General features: G+C 33.6%; 2 protein-coding genes across 2 annotated transcripts in view; one reads left to right on the top strand and one right to left on the bottom strand.

Annotated features, from left to right (window-relative positions):
* The window catches only part of LOC100375319 (connector enhancer of kinase suppressor of ras 2-like), a 62,592-nt gene extending 46,211 nt beyond the window's left edge, over nt 1-16,381 (bottom strand). The window contains exons 1-3 of the mRNA XM_085505699.1: nt 16,241-16,381; nt 3,257-3,420; nt 2,500-2,699 (exon numbers count right to left, since the gene is read on the bottom strand). Of these exons, the coding sequence (XP_085361825.1) occupies nt 2,500-2,699; nt 3,257-3,420; nt 16,241-16,298 (422 nt within the window). The 5' untranslated portion in view covers nt 16,299-16,381. The remainder of the gene's footprint in view (nt 1-2,499; nt 2,700-3,256; nt 3,421-16,240) is intronic.
* Nucleotides 16,382-16,501: 120 nt separating this feature from the next.
* On the top strand, nt 16,502-22,226 carry LOC100374468 (trafficking protein particle complex subunit 3-like). The gene is made up of 5 exons (XM_002734371.4): nt 16,502-16,643; nt 18,132-18,229; nt 18,824-18,923; nt 20,249-20,431; nt 21,115-22,226. Exons 1-5 carry the CDS (start codon nt 16,602-16,604, stop codon nt 21,232-21,234), a joined length of 543 nt encoding a protein of 180 aa, XP_002734417.1. The 5' UTR covers nt 16,502-16,601; the 3' UTR covers nt 21,235-22,226.
* Nucleotides 22,227-23,177: the final 951 nt, after the last annotated feature.

The following is a 23,177-nucleotide window of genomic DNA, read 5'->3' on the forward strand; positions in this document are numbered from 1 at the left end:
ATATATGCAATATCAAAGCAATTGGACTTGCGGTTTTTAACAAGAAGTCGAAAATGTCACTTTTTACCAAAAATGACAAAAATATTCATCAAAATTAGAGAATTGAAGATATCATTATGAAATGAACAAATCAAAGAGAGGTCTACCCCAGGTACATACACACCAAGTATCAAAGCATTCAGGTTTGTAGTTTTCAAGAAGAAGTCGAAAAAGTAAAACATTGACACGGAATCAAATTGTATAAAATTTAAAAAACAGTTGAACAGGTTTAAATAATCTGTGAAACATTGGATTAATTATCCAATAAAAACCTACTCTGATCCAATTCAGCATTTAAAAAAGGGATTATCGAGCAGAAGCTGAATGTCCCAAGGCGATGGCCAGAGAGAAGTTGTTACATCTCCTACATTAAAAGCTAATTGTTTGATAATTGGATTATAATTAATCCATTGTTTCAAAGATTTAAAGTGCCTGTGCAATGCCCACCTTCACGTTTCCCATTTTAGATCTGTGTCCCACTGAAATGGGCAGTTATTGATTTTTTTGTTGAAAATGATTACTTGTATCCAAGTAAATTTGGGATATTTCTCGTGTTGTAGCCACGCCCACCTATCCCGAAACGGTCGACTGTTTCCGGATTTCCGACTCTCGCCGAAAGTGCGCCACCAAATGCCAAAATGTGAAAGTATTAAAGTCATACCCCTGAGCCGTAATAACACTGGTCATTCAGTATACTTTTAAACGATATATATTTTTCGGTCGGCGTTTTTTTTTTCTACTTTTTTTGTCTATTTTATTTTTTTGAGAGAGAGTTTTTAGATGTTGTGATGTGGGCAGCTGCAGTGAAACGTATAGTCACAGTGTAAGTATTCACACGTTTCTAATCGATCCGAAGGTGCGACATCAGTGGAAGAAAGCCACTTAACCTCAGATTCCTTTTTTTGTGGAAAAACTGTTCTCGTCCATGAAAAAAAACAACTAGGTTTAAAGAGAAACGCCGACAACATAAACCTGGCGCAACACTTTTGAAAGAAATAGATTCCGGACCATGATCACCGAGGCGGATTTCAGAAGAGAGAGAGACGTCCGGCAAGTGTTTCAAATGAGTTGACTTTTTTGCGATCCTGATTATCGTTTTATAGAGACCATTTAGTCCCTGTTAAGTAAAAGGTAGCAATAGTTTTGACAGTGACACGAAAACGGAGCGTCGACAAACAGGAAATTACACAGCCCTTACACACTGCCAATTGTTTTCATTTTCGAAGGCTAAAAGTTTCTGAATTGTTTGGTGATTGGTGTTGAATGTCGAATTCACACCTCTGTTCTTTTTTTTACCTCCATGCTTGCAGCTTAATCTGCGCACAGTCCCTCTATCATAGTGATAGAGGGACTGTGATCTGCGTAATAATTTATAAGAATCCGGGCTTGGTCAATGTGTTTCCACCAAATAAAGTTTTAATATGATGTTATAATTATGACAATCACGCCATGGATTACGCTAACTCGAATCCACTCTGAATTTATCTGTATGTGTGTCGATCTTGATTATTTTTATTATCCAATTAAACGCCGCTTTTAACGCACTTGCCCTCGTCGTGACCCGACGCGTTCACCTATTTCAACAAAATTTCAATTTATTTCCACGCGGCTGTCATTTATTTAGTAACTGTGATTTGTCGTTTTTTTTAATTATTTTATAGTGATCACTATAGTCTAATGTTTAGAATGTCAAAATATGTTCTCTTTTATTTTAATTTTGAAAGGTTTACTCAGACGATCGATGAAATAAAACAGTGTAGTGACGTGCCTAGTAACCTGCTAAATAACGAGACAATTCCGACGTCAAATTGTATTTTGTCCAGCGACAGTGTACAAACGTGCGCCGGCAACTGTGACGACCACGGTGACCAGCTACACCAGAACGGACATATTTAGCATCTAACTCAACCCCATACAACAAAAATTGATACTATGTATTCACTATGGTCCACTCCTCCTCGACGAACAAGTACATAAGTGAAAATTTAGTCAAAAACGAGAAAACTGCACAAGAAATTTGCCTTATTTACACGTATCGGCAATGCAACCTGCCATGCGACTTCCCCTTCTGACGTCACAAGGGGAATTTCTGTATGCAAATAAGAAGCTAATGAGGAGCCTCGTTTTAAAATACACAAAAATAAAGTTGCCGTAGATTGAGTTTAAAACACATTTTTTCACTCAAATAAAATAATTCATGCTTAGAAACATAAAAAATAATAATATTTATGTATCAATGGATAATTTTAGGCGTGAAAATAGCAGCCATTTCACAGGCACTTTAAATATGTTTAACTCGGAGTACAGATATAAGTTATTGCAATAAGATGTTGAGTCTGAATTGCCAAGTATTTATATTATGATAATCATTGGCATAAAAATAATATAAAACATCTATCTTTTTTCAAACAATTATTGTGAATATAAGAATATAGCATTCAGAATTTTGTTGGTACTAACCTATCTAGCCAGGAAACCAGTGTTCTAGTTGCCATGACAACATCAACAATTAATGCCAATACATCATTGGATAACGTTTTACTATTTTCACTGTACTGGTGACAGTATCCATTACATTTTATTAAACTTTTTAAATTATTGGCTTTGCAGCTTAAAGATAACGCTAAGGACTGTAAATTTTCATTTTCCATCACATAATACTGAAAAAAAAGACAGAAACACGAAATCAGTTAGCCATTATCTTGTACCACAACTCTTGGTTTACACATCATACTTGCATTTTGTGAAACAGAATTGAACCATTACTGGAAAGTATGAGTACAAGCCCTATGATGTACTTAGTATATACAAAGTGTAAATGCAATTAGTCCTGGAATGTCAGAGATATGGCTTCAGAAGAGCATTTTTGAAAATAACAGCCCACCAGTCAACCATTATGAATAAAATTCATGGGAAAAAATGATACACATCATGCACTGATGATGACATTTTGAAAACCAAAATAGCCACTAGTCAGTGAAATCAAACAATTATTGTGTTACCGCTATATGTAGTTTGTTTCCCATTGTGTACCGCACCATATATGTATGTGTTTTGCTGAAGATCAGATATGACATTTTTGAGTTATCATCAATAGTAGGAAATAAAGTGAGAGCAAGCCACCTTACTCAAGGATGTTGCTCTCTATTTTAAATTCACACAGTATGAGTGGAAAATTCCTAAAACTTGAATTATCAAACCTGAAAATGAGACTTACCAAACTACGAATTAAATTCAAACATTCAAAAAATATTTCTTGATGTCCAATTTTTCGCATTTCCACTTCTTGTAAATCTTGTTGTGTAATACGAAGCAGCTTCTCGCCTGTGACTCCTTGGTTGACAAACTGTTCAATATACTGACCAACATTTTCATTTAAACCTGAAAAGAATAAAATGAACTACTACAGATAGTGGGAGACTGCAAGTCTTACTGTTTAAAAGTTTTGTTTTATACTTCTGCCTTCCACATGGGATAACAGATTTTTTTCTAGATATCACAAGTAGGTCACAGCGCCCTCAATTGACTGAGAAAAGTTACTTGTGGGTACCCCAAAGAGAAGAGTACAACTTATACTGTGTATACAAAATAAGACAGACAGCCAAGACAGTATAATAAGCAGAGCTAACAGAGTGGCTATTCAGAATGCTTACTGAGAGTCCATCTGGAATGCTTACTGAGTCCATCCAGAATGCTTACTGAGTGGCCATCCAGAATGCTTACTGAGTGGCCATCCAGAATGCTTACTGAGTGGCCATCCAGAATGCTTACTGAGTGGCCATCCAGAATGCTTACTGAGTGGCCATCCAGAATGCTAACTGAATGGCCATCTAGAATGCTAACTGAATGGCCATCTAGAATGCTAACTGAGTGGCCATCCATAATGTTAACAGAGTGGCCATCCACAATGCTAACTAAGTGGCCATCTAGAATGCTTACTGAGTGGCCATCCAGAATGCTTACTGAGTGGCAATACAGAATGCCAACAGAATGGCAATACAGAATGCTAACTGAGAGTCCATCCAGAATGCTTACTGAGTGGCCATCCAGAATGCTTACTGGGTGGCCATCCAGAATGCTAACTGAGTGGCCATCAAGAATGCTAACAGAGTGGCCATCAAGAATGCTAACAGAGTGGCCATCCAGAATGCTAACTGAGAGTCCATCCAGAATGCTTACTGAGTGGCCATCCAGAATGCTTACTGAGTGGCCATCCAGAATGCTAACAGAGTGGCCATCCACAATGCTAACTGAGTGGCCATCTAGAATGCTTACTGATATTCCATCCAGAATGCTAACTGAGTGGCCATCCAGAATGCTAACTGAGTGGCCATCTAGAATGCTTACTGATATTCCATCCAGAATGCTAACTGAGAGTCCATCCAGAATGCTTACTGAGTAGCCATCCAGAATGCTAACAGAGTGGCCATCCACATTGCTAACTGAGTGGCCATCCAGAATGCTAACTGAGAGTCCATCCAGAATGCTAACAGAGTCCATCCAGAATGCCAACAGAATGGCAATACAGAATGCTAACAGAGTGGCCATCCATAATGCTAACTGATAGTCCATCCAGAATGCTTACTGAGTGTCAATCTAGAATGCTAACTGAGTGGCCATCTAGAATGCTAACAGAGTGGCCATCCACAATGCTAACTGAGAGTCCATCCAGAATGCTTACTGAGTGGCCATCCATAATGCTAACCGAGTCCATCCAGAATGCTTACTGAGTGTCCATCCAGAATGCTAACCGAGTCCATTCAGAATGCTTACTGAGTGTCCATCCAGAATGCTAACCGAGGGTCCATCTAGAATGCTTACTGAGTGTCCATCCAGAATGCTAACTGATAGTCCATCCAGAATGCTTACTGAGTGGCAATACAGGATGCTAACAGAGTGGCCATCCAGAATGCTCACTGAGTGGCAATACAGACTGGCCATCTAGAATGCTAACAGAGTGGCTATCCAGAATGCTAACTGAGAGTCCATCCAGAATGCTTACTGAGTGTTCATCCAGAATTCTTACTGAGTGGCCATCCAGAATGTTAACAGAGTGGCCAGAGAGCTAACATAATGGTCACTTTGAAGGAAACCTACACAGTAAGTGGCCATCAAGAAAGCTGAGCAGCCAATCAGATGGCTAAATGAGTGGCTACTCACCATTCTAAATAAATAATGGTAAGTAATAATAGTTTTTTAAGTATGTACTTTCATATTTCATAAGCTTGGCTAAGGTGGTACAAGAATATTTTTAAAATGTTTTGAACAGATAACATCTTCCTAACTTCATGCACTTATACCTGCCACCCCTACACATATAATAGAAGATCCTGGTATCCATGGCAACCACTACACTTCAGGATAAGTACATTTTGCAAAAGCCTTACAAAACAAACACAACTAGTACTTAACACAGAGCTAGAAATAGATAAATCTTACTGCATCTGTTGGTGATCAATTAACACTTCCAACAACTGGTTGTCATTCCAACAGCTGAGAAAATTCCTTCACGTTTCATACTTCTACTTCATGTTCCACTGAACTGAATGAAGGTATTAGCAATTTGGAGTGAATTCATCCCAGCAAACAAATGCCAACAGGTGAATCAAATTGGAGAGCATTTGTTATAATAAATTTTTTCAGAGTAAATATTTTCCTTGAATTAGTCATATTTAACTTGATTCCAAGCACATTTTCTGAACAAAGATGAGATTTGAGGATCTTTCTTTCATCAGTTCTACTGTGAGTTGTCAGCAACTAACAGTAGTGGGAGACAAAGGTTGAAATAGTAAACATATTTAGAATCTGTAGACATCAGTCTGGCGTACATTCTTATCTTATCTAAGTTACTGTACATTAAGTTACAGCTCCAGTTATAATTGAGCAATTATCATAGCAGCCTGGCTGGACTAACAGATTGGAAAGCTGGTAGTCCCATAGTAAAAATTAGTAGACAATTTGTTTTGTTAGTACTTGTTGACACAATTATCATTGCTCAGAATTTTAGAGAGCTAGCTCATTTTAAATATTTTTTCATACCATATTTGTTCTATTAGAAGCGCATCTCTAATAGAAACCCATATTTAAAAAAAATGCATTTATGGTACACTTAACCATTAAGATACCGTACTTATCCGGGTAAGAGCCCATGCCTGGACAAACGCCCACCCCCCACTTTTGACACAAAAAAGAAGTTGAGGTCATATCCGGGCACATGCCCAGGGGGACTTTTTCTACACAAAACAAAAAAAACTATTTTCTATTCGTTAACTGTTGACTTTCTTGAAGTCTGTCATGATACTTATAAAAATGTTTAATTGCGTAAAACGAGGGGCGAACGCAAAATAGCTGTGACAGCTTTCTGCTTTCAGGGCAGCGCGTTCACCGCTGATTTTTTTTTTCAGAATCATAACAGTCAGCAAGTCTATAAAAATAAATATTAAAGCAGAAAAGGTAGTTCTCTTTTTGAAATATGTCGTGGCCGGACGTTTGGTGTGTGCTTCCTTAGAAACGATTCAAGCAAATCGTATAAGGAAAGCCGCTAAGCAAGTGTCGCACTCGTTTGGCTTTAGCGTCGTCGACAATGAAAACAATGTTGCAATATTGTAGCAACCCGTACCTGGGAGAATGGTTGAAATCACGTTATTTTGGTTTTATAAATATTTTGTAGCAGCTTGCGAATCCACAACTGGGGCCAGCAATTTTGCAATGTCACGCCGAAGACTGACAACTTTTTTACCATCTTTTATCACCGCTATTGCATTTCTGTCATGAAAACTATTCTTCTGTCGTTGAATAAAAAAAAAAACTTCCTATTTCAAGTCCGCCGCGATATCCATATAGTGAGACATTCCAACCGCCGGAACTTGCCGAGTGATAACTTTCACCGTGATTAATAAGTGTCGACTCGAGTCTGATAAGAAAGCAATGTCACGATTTGACCTTCATGATGAAATACTAGTAGTGATGTCATTCTTAGCCAATCGGTAAAGCAGATGCATAAAGGTCAAAGATGATTGCTAGACTGTAAACAAAAACATCGTGCGAGTCGTTTGCCGCGGCCCAATTTTTCTTTTCTCTTTATTCTGATTAGACGTGAATTAAAAGTGCCAAGCTGACAGACTGCGAAATCCGTGGATTAAAAGTGCTAAGTCCAAATTGTGTGAGACGATATCGACGAACTTCAGGAATAAGTTGTAGGGATTTTGTTAAACGGCTACAGTGACGCCGACTTGGACATTTGAGGGTTTTGAGTTTGACGAAGATGGCAATGAACGTACAAATAAAGATCTGAGAAGTTTTTTCAAACAGCTATGAATTTTTACTGTGTAAATTTGTAAATTATTATTGATCTTGTATGCCGGTTGATTCGTAATTTGTCGAGACCGGAAATCATTTTACGCAGTTTAACCCCTGACATTTTAATTCATTTTGAGTTCACGCGTATTCAAGTTGGGCGTGTTTGTTGGCGGGAAAATCCTAATTCAAACCATTCTTCACTGTCGTTTTTTTTATTATTTCTGGTTTATTTGCCACATTATAAGCAATAAATTATTTTTTGTTATACTTCTAATGCTGCATATTGTTCATTTATTTCCGTTGCATGTTTTCATTTGCCCGCAGTGATAGAGATACTGTGATTTGCCGTTCTATTCCCTGCCGCAGTTCGATCTGCGTGTTGTCAATTTTCGCGAATTTTCATGTTTTTTTGCCGGGGATCTCCTGGCAAACGCCCACCCCTTCTTTTTGGCAATTTTCCATGTTCAAGACCCTGGGCTTATACCCGGATAAATACCGTATGACTAATTTAAACCATAGAAACATCTCTATAATTTGCATAAGCACAAGCACTACTAATAGAATAAATACAGTACATATTTTGGAAAATATAGGACAAGAATTAGTAGACTGTGTACCTTAGGATAGGGTTAATTCTGAGCCAGCCACAAAGTATGGCAAAACATCTCTACAGAATAGAATAAGTATCACTATTGATAAGTACATAAATGAACAACCATGAGATCCATGTCTATAGGAAACTGAGGACAGGAACTACGGTAGTAAACATTTCACTGGGGACCTTAAGTCAGGCAGTCACAATGAACATTTCAATAAAGACCTTAGGGCATGAAGTCACTGTGAACATTTCACTGATGCATTTTAAGACAGGAAGTCACAGTGAACATTTTACTAAAGACCTCAAGACATGAAGCCACTGTGAACATTTCACTGATGCATTTTAGACAAGAAGTCACAGGGAACATTTATACATTTGTATCATAAAACCATAAAAACTGAAAGCAGTGAAAATATAACTGTCAAATTATCATTTCATGCCAAACACTAAAATTATTTAACAACAAATGGCCTGGCAGCTGCAGTAAAATATCACTCCCAATAAAAATAAATATTTGCAAGAACTACTTCCAAAAAACAATAAATACATAACAGTAGAGACCACATATATTCAGATAATCATTGATTGTATATACAATGTATGATAAATATACAATCAATATCAGAGTTGGTTTACATGTACACATGTAACTTTACTGTATAATATGAAGACAGTACAGCTGCGTGTCGGGTCGATGCGACAGCGTACTGTCTGAGTGCATACTTTGAGGTATCCTCGTAATAACCATATTATTATTCATCTTTTCCTTGCAAGGATACATTATGAAAATGCCAAAATCCAAAAAGTTTAGAATAGAATCAGGAAATTTCTTTGTGTGGAGTACGGCCAAATCCTGGTGGTAGCCATAATTGTTTTGTTTTTATTAGAGGACGCTTACACACATAATCATTACATATTTGCAATTTGCATTTCCTTATAAGGTAGAATGAAAATACCCCTCAAAATTACGACAAGCTGTAACTTATGGCGTTACGGTGACAGATATATAATAATATAGTATATTCAATTAAACTTACATTATATGTGATTGTTACATTGCGTAAACCACTTACTTGTATAAATGTACTGTATTTGCTTTATTACTATAGCATGTAAAAGACAAAAGGTGTAATTATGGACAAAACAATTAGATCACATTTTTAATGATCTTGAAGTGATACCGCTAGCCTTAAAACAAATTTACCAGCTGCCTACATTCTCTCTTTTATTTCTCCAGTTATCTATTATTTTTGCTTTTTTTTAGCTCAAACTTTATTATTTTTATCTAGACTCTGACTCAGGATATGATTTAATAATTTAAAAGTATTTTATTATCATTATTTATTAATATAAATGCAACTGCTGGTTTACATGCACTTTAATTGGAGATACTCTTTTAATAGAGAAAATACGGTAAGTATTATTAAGAATAGTATAATGCAAGTGATATGTTATTATTGGAGGATTATACTAGATGTTTCCAAATATGTCATGCATATGTGACCTCAATATATCAGATTTGTTGTGACCTTGTACTAAACAGATCAATACCAGGCCTCTCACATAGGAAATCTTGTAATCATAATTGTCAATTAAACTGTTTACATCAAAACTCCAATATGTATTAAACAGCAATAAATATATACATAGTAACATTTAAAGTAATTTACAAATAAGTAAATTCATATGTATAATGCAGTAAGCAAAAAAAAAGATGTGTTATGAATTCATTCTGATTAGTTTTAAATCCACAAATCAACATACCTTATTATTTTAAAATACATTATATCATGTTTTTAATCTTTTATTATCAATATTTCCATACTTATCCGTTGAATATGTATTTAACTGTCAACATAAGCCCCTACTCTACACTTCTTACAAATATAAGAATACATTTGACACAAATACATACATGTACTATTTCAAAGTGGATCTAGTTGACATACATTTTATTTACATACATTTATTAGTAAATATTTAAAATTAATTTAACTTTTCAAATACAAGAAGAATAAATAAATAAATAGTTCTCAAAATAAAATAAAAAATTCTAGGTAAAAATAGTTTATAATTATTGTAATTATAAATAAGTAAATATTACATTGTAAGTGTTTATTTTGCTGTCGCCATAGTAGTGTGATACCTAAAGTATGGACAATATTAGAGGAATTCCAGATTTAGAGAGAAACATCATCATCAACTTTGGAAACTGAGAGCTTATAGATGATAAAGAAAACAAAGAGATATTTGCTTGTAAACATCAGCCATGTGAAGAATCGCTTGTTTGGCACTTCCAGTTAAGCCTAATATCACAACAAATTTACTTTCTGGATTAAAATTACAATGGATAACAAAAGATAGATTAACTTTGTAAACAAGATAAACAATTATAGTGTTCTATGATTCTTTGGTGCAATCCTGGGCTTGAAAGATTCCCCTTTAAGTACAACTCGAAAGGTTCAGAAGTGTATTTATATTTAATTCAGTGTTAATTACTTCCGCTTTATTTGTACATGTACTATAATAGACATAGTGAACAGATGTCAATGATGGGGACATTATCTATAATAACTACATATAAAAGCCATAATTATGCTTGTTTGAATTAATACCAGGTAGTATAGAAATAATCAGCTTTTGGGAAATTTAAGATCTGCAACAATATTTTCTTGCAATAATTTAATGCAAAATTTGCTTATAATATTGCCAAACTTGATTTTAGCAATTTTAGAGTATAAAAACTTGTTTACAAATGACATGAGAAGAAAACCACATCCAAATGTACAAATGTTGGTATATGATTACAAAAAAATGATGTAATGAAAAAAAAATGATGAAAAATAGAGTAAAAATAAAATATACAAAATGAAAAGAAAAAAAACACATAATGCATGATACTCAGTTTGCAAAGGAATATGACATAATAAAAATAATAAAAAAGGTAGGTAAGCAGCTGAACCCAAATACAATGAATTGCTGAAAGCCTTAACTAAAAAAATGAGTGGAGTTTGCTGTAAATATCCCAAGATGTTATGTTTGGTCAAAATAAAACTACTATTAATGGGATATACATGTTCAGTGGTTTCCTATTTCAGATCAATACAGTAAAGCAGTATGATCCCCTAGCAAGTTAGCGGCAGGTGATTTCAAGGATTTGTAAGATGAGTGTATGTAAGTGATGTGATATGCAATCAAGATCTCAAGCGAATTGAAGAAGTATCACGTGAATTTGCAAAATTATAAAATTGCACACAACAAATAACATTTCTAGAAATAATGCTAACGCAAATAAAATATTCGCCTTATTAGTAGTTTAAATTTTTTTTCTATGGTCAAAATATTTTAATGATTGAGTACAATATATACATCCAATGCAATTTTTAGTTTATATATGCTCTATCCAATGCAATTTTTAGTTTATATATGCTCTATTACAAGATCCATAGCACATAGAGCCGAATGATTTCCAAGACTTTTCAAGACCTTTTCCCAAACTTTCTTGCACTCCCCCCCCCCCCCAAGACATTTTGACCCTAATTCGGGCCAAAATCATCACCAAAACTCATCAAAGTTCTGAGGATATGGTAGTTCCCTGGAGAAAACAGGCCTTTCTAAAATGAATTAACTAAGAAAAAATTTAAAGACTTGTCAATGATTTTTTTTTATTTTTCCTGCAATTTAAAGACAACTCAAATACTTTCCAGACCTCAAAAAATCCAAAGACTTTCAAAAGATTTTCCCAACGCTATGGACCCTGTACTGATAGAGCAAATACTGTAGGCGAGTGTGTGAAATAATTGCTTAGTGTTCATCTTAGAATGTTTTGCTAGTGTTCTTACTCAATCACATATGTTTTGAGTTATTAACTATGATGATAAATTTATTCATTTCAGTTTACGCAATAAAACCAAATAAATGTGTTCAATTGACATACACACAGAATGGTATCACATAACATTCTACACAGATATCAAAGTTCTATACCCTTACCTCATAAATTAGTGGTGATATTATTCACTTAAACAGTGGAGATTAGATTTACATATGCAGTAATCATAATTTATATCGCAACATATCTCTATCGTTTGAATATTAGACTTCTTTAGGCATATATGGTTAATGGTCTAGAATTAAGATTGTCTAGTCATGAGGAGAAAGTTTAACCCCCTCTATATTGGAATAAAAATTACAATACAAATTAATTTTCAGTAAATTATGATTTGTATAGATCTATATATGAAGTACGGGTAATCATAATTTATATCGCAACATATCTCTATCATTTGAATATTAGACTTCTTCAGGCATATATGATTTAGGAGTCAAGAATTCAGTTTGTCCAGTCATGAGGAGAAAGTTTAACTCTTTTATATTGGAACTCAAGTTATAATACAAATTAATATTCAATAAATTACTATATGTATCAGGCAAGAAGCAAACAATCAGTATACTGCAGTGACCACACAATTTAATCAACAAAACCAACAAGTACCCGAGAATGAAACCATAATTGCATTACACACATTAATTGCCTCATAATTTCAACCAATTAGGGGCACTGTAAACGCATACAAATATACATTTATGGTAGAACATAAAGTAAAAGATTCATTTACCTGAGAAGAGATGTGATGTGCTAAATTATGCAGTTAGTGATTTTTATGAAAGGTATTGATAAGGAAGGTGTAGTATTTGTGTTAGGATTAGGATTTTGTGTGTACATCCTGTGTATTTAGATCCTAAAATCACCATGCTTTTTTTTTCTATTTTGACTTATTGTATTGATTCTGTTAGGGATTTGTTTACTATGTCAAAAAGTATTTTCTAAATTCATTTTAGTAAGGATGTGAGTATACAACGATGTCCACAGACTGCAATTCAACAAAAAACAGGTAAAATAAACACATTGCCAAAGTTTGTTGGCACAAATTCGTTCTAGTATGTATCACTAGGTATAAACTCTTCAGGGACTTGTATATTCCAGAAAGGTCTGTTTAAAAGAATAGATTATAGCAGGTTTTTCATTTTTTAAGTAGATATCTGTAAATAAGTGGAAATGTCACTATAATAACAGTTGAATTGGAGTGTCTGAATTTCCTGCTCTAAATGGATAATCAATCCATATTTACAGCACAGTATTCATCATTAAAGTATTGAACGAGACACAATTTAAATAAAATTACAAATCTAGATTACTAATTAACTCAAACTACTCTAATATTTATTGATTTAACAAATAAATGAAATAATTATGATGATTAAGTGTGAAGACAAAAATTCAAAGATATGAGACACCTCTCAGACTTCATTAGACCATGTTATTAAATATATATGTAAAATTATTAGCCGTGATATTGGATCCCTTCTATGTATGACTGATACGTAATGCCAAAGTGCAATATTATTGAGCAATTTCCAGTCTATAAATAAATAAGTGTCCAGTGCATGTATCTATTTTTTTCATTTTTTTTTTCCCGTTTTTGATCCTAATTTATTTTTACAAATACATTGTTCATCGATAAGGCATTGCTTACAAAAACAAATCAACAGTTTTTATTTTCAAATGATGAGAGACTTAATTTATTAATTAATTAATTAATATGCATGGTTGATTGACTTCATTATATTATATAAATACAAATGTAGCACATGATCAATAAGGTCTAAGTAAGTTACAAGTAATTGTACATACAAAATTTCGAAAATCAAACCTTACAGGAATATTGTCTCTGTGGTGAAAGGCACAATATTTCAGCACTTGCACTTGCAAATTTCACATAAAAAAAATAAAGTCAGGAAAGACAACAGTGACATTCAATGTCGAATATAAAATATTAAAAAAAAAAATTATAAAATAATAACCTGTCTCTTAACCTATAGCGACTTCTAATTATTTTAATTAATTATTTTAGTCTAGATATTAATAATAATTCCTAGATGCTTGTTCACTGAAACGACATAATATCATAATCCTGTGTCAGCAGCGGTCCTTTGCAATTTATGAATGTTATTAAATTAGAAATATCAGCAAATACATATTTTGAAGAGACCAATCAAAAGTGACCTTTCAGTTGACAACGACAGTATCACATGACTACAATCTCCTTGTACAATACTACTTATTTATCACCTGAAAAAAAAAAGCTTCCTCCACTTAACATTTTACTAGATGCATTGCCATGGAAACAATATACATGTAATGTGTAAATCTGCAAAGGTTAAATTGGTTAGATGTGGAATTCATTGAATTAATAATATGAGTCCATAGTGTACAACGACAGAAAAAAACGTTAAAATGAAGATAATTAATTGTGACTTCACAGCTCATCCAATAAAAACAATTCACAAATAATTTTTGGCATTACTCCCTTAGTTGACATAATTGTTTCCATCAAAATTAGTGATACAACATTTTGCATATTATTTGAAATTCTCTATATTTTTTTTGGATTAGTTAAAAGTTAAACACACAAGTGCTCTATATAATGAGCATTTTAGGTAATTCCCTCAGATGCTTGTAGATTAGCTACTAATTAATGAGAATCACATAGTTTCTTCTGTTATTTCACCAATTCTTATTATTTATCAGGGACTGAAGCATGGTGATCTATACACACCGTAGCATTCATGAACATATGGAAAATGTAACTATGTTGAAATTGTGGTGTAAAATGAGTTCTATCAGGACATGGAGGTAAAAAGAGAATCAGGAGAAGAAAAAAGACAGAATTGGTCATAGAACTGAATAATTAACACTTTTTGGATGTCACACAGGATTATTGAAATTTCAGTCTTCTTTTTTTTCAAATGTAAATTATCATTGTTTATAAATCGCCTAAATAAACAATTGTAGCATGTTTTTTTTATTTGAGACATACAGAAGCCACTCTTGCAGCAACAATGATAGACAATAACAGTAGTGGCCTATGGCCCCAATGTTATGCCTTTAATCAAAAGTAAATCCACATAAATATCTTTTAGTATATGCAATATGGTTTTAATATATTTAAAAAAAAAATAGAATAAATTAGAAATGAAAAACAGATTTGGACTATCCATAAAGGCTTCAAGCTAAACAACCAGTTTGTACATTTTTAACACAAATTGAATGAATGAGCAGAAAAAAATAAGAAATGTAATTTTATTTAATCTATTTAAAACAAAAATCATAAAAAAAGTTGACTAGAAACATTTTTTGCCCAATGATTCAGTGAATACAGGAATACACAGGCCAGGTGGCATATAACAGAATTACATGCACAAAAAAATTAAAAAAAGATCAATAATGACTTTTTCTTGAAGGTTTCTTGTAGTGCAAACAACTGCACATCGACTGCTAACATCTTCCTGGGAATCCTAGCAGAGATCCCCTTGCATCATCAGGTTACCATAGAAACCACTAGTAATATGATCATTGACGACAACGGAAGGTAAAAATATCCTGACCTTTTTTTTTATTTTCATCAATATTTGGCATGATTGAACTAAAGGCCAACACACAATATATATATTTTCACCTCACAGAAGTCATGACATTTATAATCTTTTTATTTGATGAATATTTTTAATTTCACATTTCCCGTCTATATGTTCTGAATAAAAAAAAATAGAGCACTTAGAAAAAAAATCAATCTAATAATGGAGCACCTTTATCTAATTATAAAACTGAATTAATCAGACGGTTTAGGATTGCAAACGTTCTTGGTTTTATACAAATTTACTTTTCACTTGAGACTTGTGTCCACAGTATTGAGTACTAGCAGTTAAGTTTTAACATTTCAAGTTCGATTATGAACCTTAGGAAACAAGGTCTATGGTTCGGTATTTATCCTTGCCCCAGCCCCACTGTTCTCAGACTGTCTACGTCTATGACAGGGGCTATACAACTGTTACTAGTAATTGATTTATTAATGAACAGTACCATTAATCAACAAATAATTCCATTGCGATGGTGGCTTATTATAAATAACATTAGCTTTAAATAGAGCAATCGAGCTGAATGAGACAAATGATTTGTCGAGGGTAAGCCCTGTTTGAAGTTCAATTCATTGTCGTGACGTACACATGTACACAAAAACACAGCCATTGTGATTTGTATGCACAGCGTTGATATGACGCGATAAGTACGCTTTCCGGGCTTGACCATGTGGGAACAAGGCAGTGGACAACTGTCAAATAATTGCTATTTCATATACGATGACAAGCAAAACTTGACCTGCCCCATAATCGGGGGAATAAAACTTGCTCAGAGTTTCAAAACTCTGGACAAACTTGGACGGTTATTTTCGATCACCCACTCACCTTTCATCCATTCTGCAACTTCCTGAGTCGTCCAGCTTCGAATATTTATAAACGCCATTTCCAATTCTTCGGTGACGGGCAATAAAAATCAAAGAAAATAAGTAACATGTTGAAGACGTAGTTTCTTGCCCTCTAAGTATGTACTGTGGAAGGTCTCATCATTCCAACTAAACAGGAAAGAGAAATACTATGGACGAAGTCATTATTGTATGGGGAGATACGCTTGCCTTATTAATTGGAGAAATGTAACTACAAACAGACATATGATCCGGAAGAGATTGAATGATCTGAAAAACACCCCAAACAAAATCGTGTTCTCAGTTTGTATATGTTTTTTTTTTCGAGCTCAAGATAATTGATCATGTCAAGGCAGAGTAACAGAACAACAGACTCGCGGAAAGTGGTAAGTTTCTTTAAATTCCATCTGACATGAAACGATTTATTATCCCTCTAGGCCAATAATTTGAAAATATTGTCAGGACTACTCTATATAGGTCTATCATTGGCACAATTTTGTTAAAACACTTACAGAGTTAAATATTACTGGAGTCGAATAATTTCATTGATGTTCTGAAAGGGAAACTCAAAAGTGTCTACCACAAAATATGGCAAATTGAGCAAAACATTAAAAAGGAAATTGGATTTTGAGCACTATTTAGATGGTATTATAAAAATTAAAGTGGAGGGGCATCACCTGCGCATATTCGGGAATTGAGTCCCAAGCGACCGTAACATAACAACGCACTCTAAAAATGCAAAGGCTCATGGATGGATGCATGTTTGTCAACAACAACACAAATTGGCTGTGTGCGACACACCCGCTTTAACTAACTGAATCACATTTTCTAACTATTGAATTGGGTCAGTATAGGGTAGAGAGAGTAGATTACTGTAAAATACTTTATTTTCGTTGGATTTAGTTTTGGTTAATTCGCTGAAAGAATGATTCAGTGAAAATAAAATCGAGCGAGTATACCTTTTTTCATATAATTTACATTCAACTTGTCAAAAATCGAAAAAGTTAATTAGTACAAGTGCGGTAATTAGTGAAAGTGATGCCCAGGGCAAAACTCATACCGGTACTTGTGATTTCATCAGAAAAGCCCATTGTATTATGGGAAAATCAATGTTTATCAACACAAATGTCGCACAAACAAGGCGTGACGATTATTGCCATTTATAGAGCGCGTGTTTCTTGCAAATTGATTTATATATTTACCCACCGAGTACAAACATATTTCCATTAGGGATCATGTTAGGAATATTTTCCCTAATAATATTGAATAAATTTATAACCCTTTGACCTTTATTCTCCAAATTGAAGATTTGTTTCAGTTTGTTAACTGTTATTGTATTTTCGTGTCTTGTTGGACTTTACCAACTGTGTATTTTGTATGTTTCAAATAAAACATCCCATTCTATGAAAATCTGCTAGACATTTGACCTCCTAGATGTTAATGATCATCTGTTCTCCTCTAACCATAGCAACACAGCTAATTGGAGAATATATATGTATAAGATACTTTCATTTCTCCAGTATAAGTAAAATAAACAGTAAGGCAATTAAAAGTCTTGCATCATCCAAATCGCACACAAGGTAAAACAAACCCCTACCATCTGCTTGGTAGCAAACATAATTCGCCTCACTGATTGTGCAGCATTCACCGTTTAATCAGCAATCAGTACTGGGGTACTAAAGTGAGTGATTCATGGTAGTGAAGTTCAACCCTATGTTCAAATACTTGACATCTCCTCGTGTTTTAACCTCATAACATTTGTAACCAAAGTAAGTCAAGAAGTCTAAGCATATATTCGATAAAAATCAAACAATATCTACTAGAAAAATTATAAATATATAATCATGATTTTCTCACTCTTTTTTTTTTGTTAGAGTCAAGAGTTGTTCACATTGACATATGGAGCATTGGTGTCACAATTAATAAAAGATTATGAAGGTGATGATGACGTGAATAAACAACTTGATAAAATGTAAGTATCAATTTTCATTTTTCCATATTTAGCCTCAGTAATTCACAATATACATGTAGTGTGAAAATCTGAAGTATTATTCCAAAACACATCATGGTCCACAACTGTGAAATCCCTTAAATATACAAAAATATGAACATGTACCTTCTATATGCTGAGACATTTATGGTTGATAGCATGTCATCGACAGCCATTAATTTAGTAGTCATGACAAAGTAGTGGTTTGTTTTATAACAGATAATGAGATAGAGGATCACAAAATTGACACAATGATAAATTGTGATTATGATATTCACGCAATTTCTAACCAGAGTTGACATAGTTTAATTTACACAAAGCTCTACAATCATTTTCAAGCCAATGTCATTAACTTTCTCTCAAAGTTTTTCTTTTAATTGACCAATGAGTATTCTAGGATTGTCATTGTAGGACGGTATGTGTTAAAAATTTATTCGGGTCACCACTGTACTTGCTAGAGTTCGATGATTTGAAAATTGTACAGATTTGATCAATGCTGGTTGTAATAACTTAATTTATTTAATACATGGAACTGATCATGTGATTAAGGCATGTTACCATGTGTCTTTATTGCAGGGGTTATAATATAGGTGTACGAATGGTGGAAGATTTTTTAGCGAGGTCTTCTGTAGGCAGGTGTCATGATTTCAGGGAAACAGCAGATGTTATAGCAAAGGTAATTTTGGGATCGGGCTTAGCCTTTAATTGATCAGCTCATAACAAGTTTACAGGCTTCTTTATTCAATATCATGTTATGTTCTCGAACTGAATGCTATGGAGAACTGTTTAAATCTATAAATCAGTAGAAACATGTTCAAAGTTTGAATATCTTCCCTATTTGGAAAATGTGTGTCATATTCATATCACATTCCAACATTTTAACTTAGTACTTTATTTACTTTGGACACAGCAAGAATGTTTGCATGTGCCTGATATAGAACTATGTCACTGAACAGACGATTTGCAGACACAAATATTTTTTGTTATTCCTCATCATGACTACAAGCAGGAAAAAAATGTTAAATAATGATTATTACAAAAAAAGTGTAAAGTATGCACTTAGGCAGTTCAGGATCACATTGACCTCTGCTATGCGATGCTTAATATGGTCACCATACAACCTCACCTTAATGGTTTTCATGTAATGACCACATATTATACACTCATTATTACCTTATCATATCAAATAGCTTGTTCCTGTGATTTTGTATAGTAGTGATACTGCAGACACTGATACTTTTTGTTTGTTTCATTTCATTTCTCGTTATGAGTACAAACAGGAAAAAATGCATAATAATAAGGATTTTACAAAAATAGTGTAAAGTATGTACCAGTTCTATGCATTTTCAGGATTCCATCGACCTCAATATGATCGCCATACAACCTTTGCCTATACTTAGTGGTTTTCTTGCGATAATGCTTTAGGACAATAGACAGGCCCGATTAATTTTGGGTTGAAATTTGTTCATATTGTTTCTCTAATTATATCTCATAGTTTTTTTGTTCTAATCACATTTCAATGAAACTTGGTACATAGATATTACATTACGCAGGCCTTATTAGTCTTACACTCAAATCTGTTCATATCAGTTACCTGATTTACATAAATAGTTTTCAGCTATTCCATCAATATCTCAAGTACAAGTAATTTTGAATTAATTTTTAATGTGTCTTCAATACTCTCAGCACACAGGAGTTATTTCTAAGCTTTCTTTAATTTTTTATTATTATTATTTCATCTATTTTTTTTTTCCAATATTATTACCTACATATATCAATAGTTTTTTTTTAATTGTAGTTTGTTTGTTGTTTTGTTTTTTTAAACCATTGTCGTGCTTTAGATAGTAATTTTCGTAAAAATTTGTATGTTTTATATACATGTTTTAGCAGTTAGTGTAACCATTTTAATTCCTTCTGAGGAATTTTAAGTGTCTCCATAAACTATAGAACTATAGTAGTGATACTAGCATATTTAATTGAATAATTTCTATACTTTCACAGCAAGCATTCAAAATGTATCTTGGAATCACTCCATCAATCACAAACTGGAGCCCAGCTGGCGATGAATTCTCACTTATTGTCGAAAATAACCCATTAACAGATTTTGTAGAATTACCAGAAAAACATGGAAACTTATGCTACTCTAACGTCCTATGTGGTGTTCTTAGAGGTGCACTAGAAATGGTAAGTTTTATTGGATCACCAATCAAGTCATTTCATTTGCTGGGATTAGATTAGGGCTTCAAAAAAAAATGTTTCAATATGTCTTATGATGTTCAATAAAACAGAACACTGAGAACCCTTTTTTGTTTAGCCCTTATTTTTACATATTTTCTCAGAAACGAGAAAAAATAGTTGTGAACAGCCTTTTTTAAAGTAAAACACACACTAACCAGAAACAAATATTTTTGTTTACTTAATACATTATAAATAGTTTAATTTATTATAATTTAGTTTACTTGTATAGTAATAGGATTGTTTTTGATTATTTTTGATTACCATAATTTATAAATTTTATGACCAAAGGCCTCAGATACGAATGAGATTGAAAGTGAAAAAGCCACGAGTCCTTCATCAAGTAGTTTTCTATTCTCTATCATCACTGTATTCACCGTTTCAAATTCCATGGTTACATAGACCAGGAAAACATTGGATGCGATTGAAGAGAGAGGATGGAAAATTATTTGAGTGGCAAGACTTGTCTCCCTTACTCTCAATGAGATGACGTCAGCAATTTGCTTCTAAGGTTAAGTTTTAGTCAAAACGAGTTTCTGTTCAGATTTTTTAATACATCGCCTGCGGATGCTTTTTTTCCATTGATTTTTATATGTCATGAATTAAGTAGGAATTTGATTGTTTCAATTTAGGTTCAGATGGAAGTGAAAGTGTGGTTTGCACAGGATACATTGCGAGGCGATAACATTACAGAAATTAGATTGAAATTCATCAAGCGGTTAGAAGATGCATTACCAGCTGGGGAAGAATGAAAACGACGCTATTCTTTTGGGTTTTTGAGGTCACCTACACGATGTCAAGTGTTTCTCGTCACTGTATACTTCAGTCTTTCTGACCATTCATCTTTGAGTGAGGGAGAATGTCAGTCATCAGTTTATTGTAAATGATACAGACACTTTTAGTATAATCTTCTAAACTTCATGTCCACTATAACTAGAAATGTCACACATTATAGATTTAAATGTGATATAATAGACAGACTCCCTTCTCTTTCTTTACTTCTCTTCACTGGAACATTTTAATGAAATTTGTGAAAAATCTGATCACAAAACAGACCTGCAACTAGTTCTATCTTTGTACCAAGATAGACCCATTCCAGACAGTTCTAGTTTATGTGATTATTAGGAACATAATAATGAAATGAGTTATTTTGTTTTTACTTGCAATTTTAACAACAAAAATGACTTTTGGTGAATGCACATCTAAGTGACGGAAGATAGCAATTTTATTCAAGTTCAGAAACATTCTTCAAGCTATATTTTGAATGTTTCTGTCATATCTGTGAACATAGCAACTATAGTTTGAGAAAGTTGCTTAAATACTGGTGCACATTGCAGGCAGGTTTAGTACAACAATCAAATGATATCATCCTTGTGTTAATCACAGTTGAAGACTTGTGTAAGATTTTACGGTGGCCTAGCATGTTGAATTTCAAGTGACTGCATAAATGATGTAGAGAACTATGGGTAATGGATGAAGATGCATGATGATATAACAATACTGCATAAAGACCAGAATATGACAATATGAAACTGCATAATCTCTCATGACACTGGATCTGTATTGAGGGTAGATAGTTGTCTGTGCAAGTAACAAGATGTACAATTGAACGGAAGAATGGAATGGATGTGCTGCCCTCTGTAGCTGGAAATAACAAAAATGCATCAAGTAAACTGCCCTCTGTAGTTGGAAATACAAACCCACTTTTATAAAATAAATATTTTGCAAGTTGTCTGCAAACTAATTTCTGAGTGTAAAGATTGATGAGTGACTGTGAAAGAAAACCATGTCTTTTCCCTGATGTTTGTGGGAGTTATGAAAGTTGTATACTCTTGTGTATCCTGTGGCTGTATTTTTATGAGCGAAGCATGGATACACCGCATTACGAGTGAAAATGTATAACTCAAAAACGTCAGAATGAGGCCATTGCGTTATACATGTTCCTTGACTCGATGAAACTTCCCAAGAAAGTCTTTATCCAAAATGTTCATAATAAATATGAGCATGCACAAGGGCCATGGCAGAGTATGGCTGATTTTTGTGCAAAACGATTTTTTAGTTTCTCTCACATCCTGTTGTGATTTATACATCATAGTATAAATCTTACACACACACAGACTGATTGAGAATGATATCATTCAGTATTATTGACTAATACAAAAATGTATGTGAAAGTAGGAAATTTATGTTTTCATATAATTTGGTTGTTTTTCATTAACTTGTATTCAGTTTCATTTCAATCAGACATTTCATTTTGAAATCAAGCTTTCTAAATGTCCATGCATTATGCCGATACTGTCTGTGAAGTTGATCATTGACGTGTACCTTACCAGTAAGTTCTATTGATAATTCCAGGGGACATGCATGAGTGAATGAATAAAACAAAGATTTTAATTTTGGTGAAATTTCATTGTCAAATCAATTTACTAGTAAGTGATAACAATTCAAAACAAGCCTGTTTTGGTTGAACCTGAAGCTTTGGAAATTCATTGTCTTTTTAACCTTCAAGTTTATTTAGGTTAATTTCGTACACTGACCTTATTTAAATTTCTGCCCAATGATTGATTAATGTGGAGTTTCATTCTATTCATATGCTGGTGCTAGTCGCAGTGTTTGCCATGAGAAATATGGAGGTCATCGATAATTGAAACATTTATTGCGAGTGGAAAACGATTTGTTTCATCTTTCATTTTGG

Source organism: Saccoglossus kowalevskii, chromosome 11 (genome assembly GCF_978046115.1).
Source record: "Saccoglossus kowalevskii chromosome 11, keSacKowa6.1, whole genome shotgun sequence".
Classification (NCBI taxonomy): domain Eukaryota; kingdom Metazoa; phylum Hemichordata; class Enteropneusta; family Harrimaniidae; genus Saccoglossus; species Saccoglossus kowalevskii.

Bases quoted from the DNA above. Each gene is read 5' to 3' on its own strand.
- LOC100374468 (XM_002734371.4), top strand. From the start codon at position 16,602: ATGTCAAGGCAGAGTAACAGAACAACAGACTCGCGGAAAGTG. The intron at 18,230-18,823 runs GTAAGTATCAAT...TCTTTATTGCAG, and splicing joins AATAAACAACTTGATAAAAT to GGGTTATAATATAGGTGTAC. The intron at 18,924-20,248 runs GTAATTTTGGGA...ATACTTTCACAG, and splicing joins CAGCAGATGTTATAGCAAAG to CAAGCATTCAAAATGTATCT.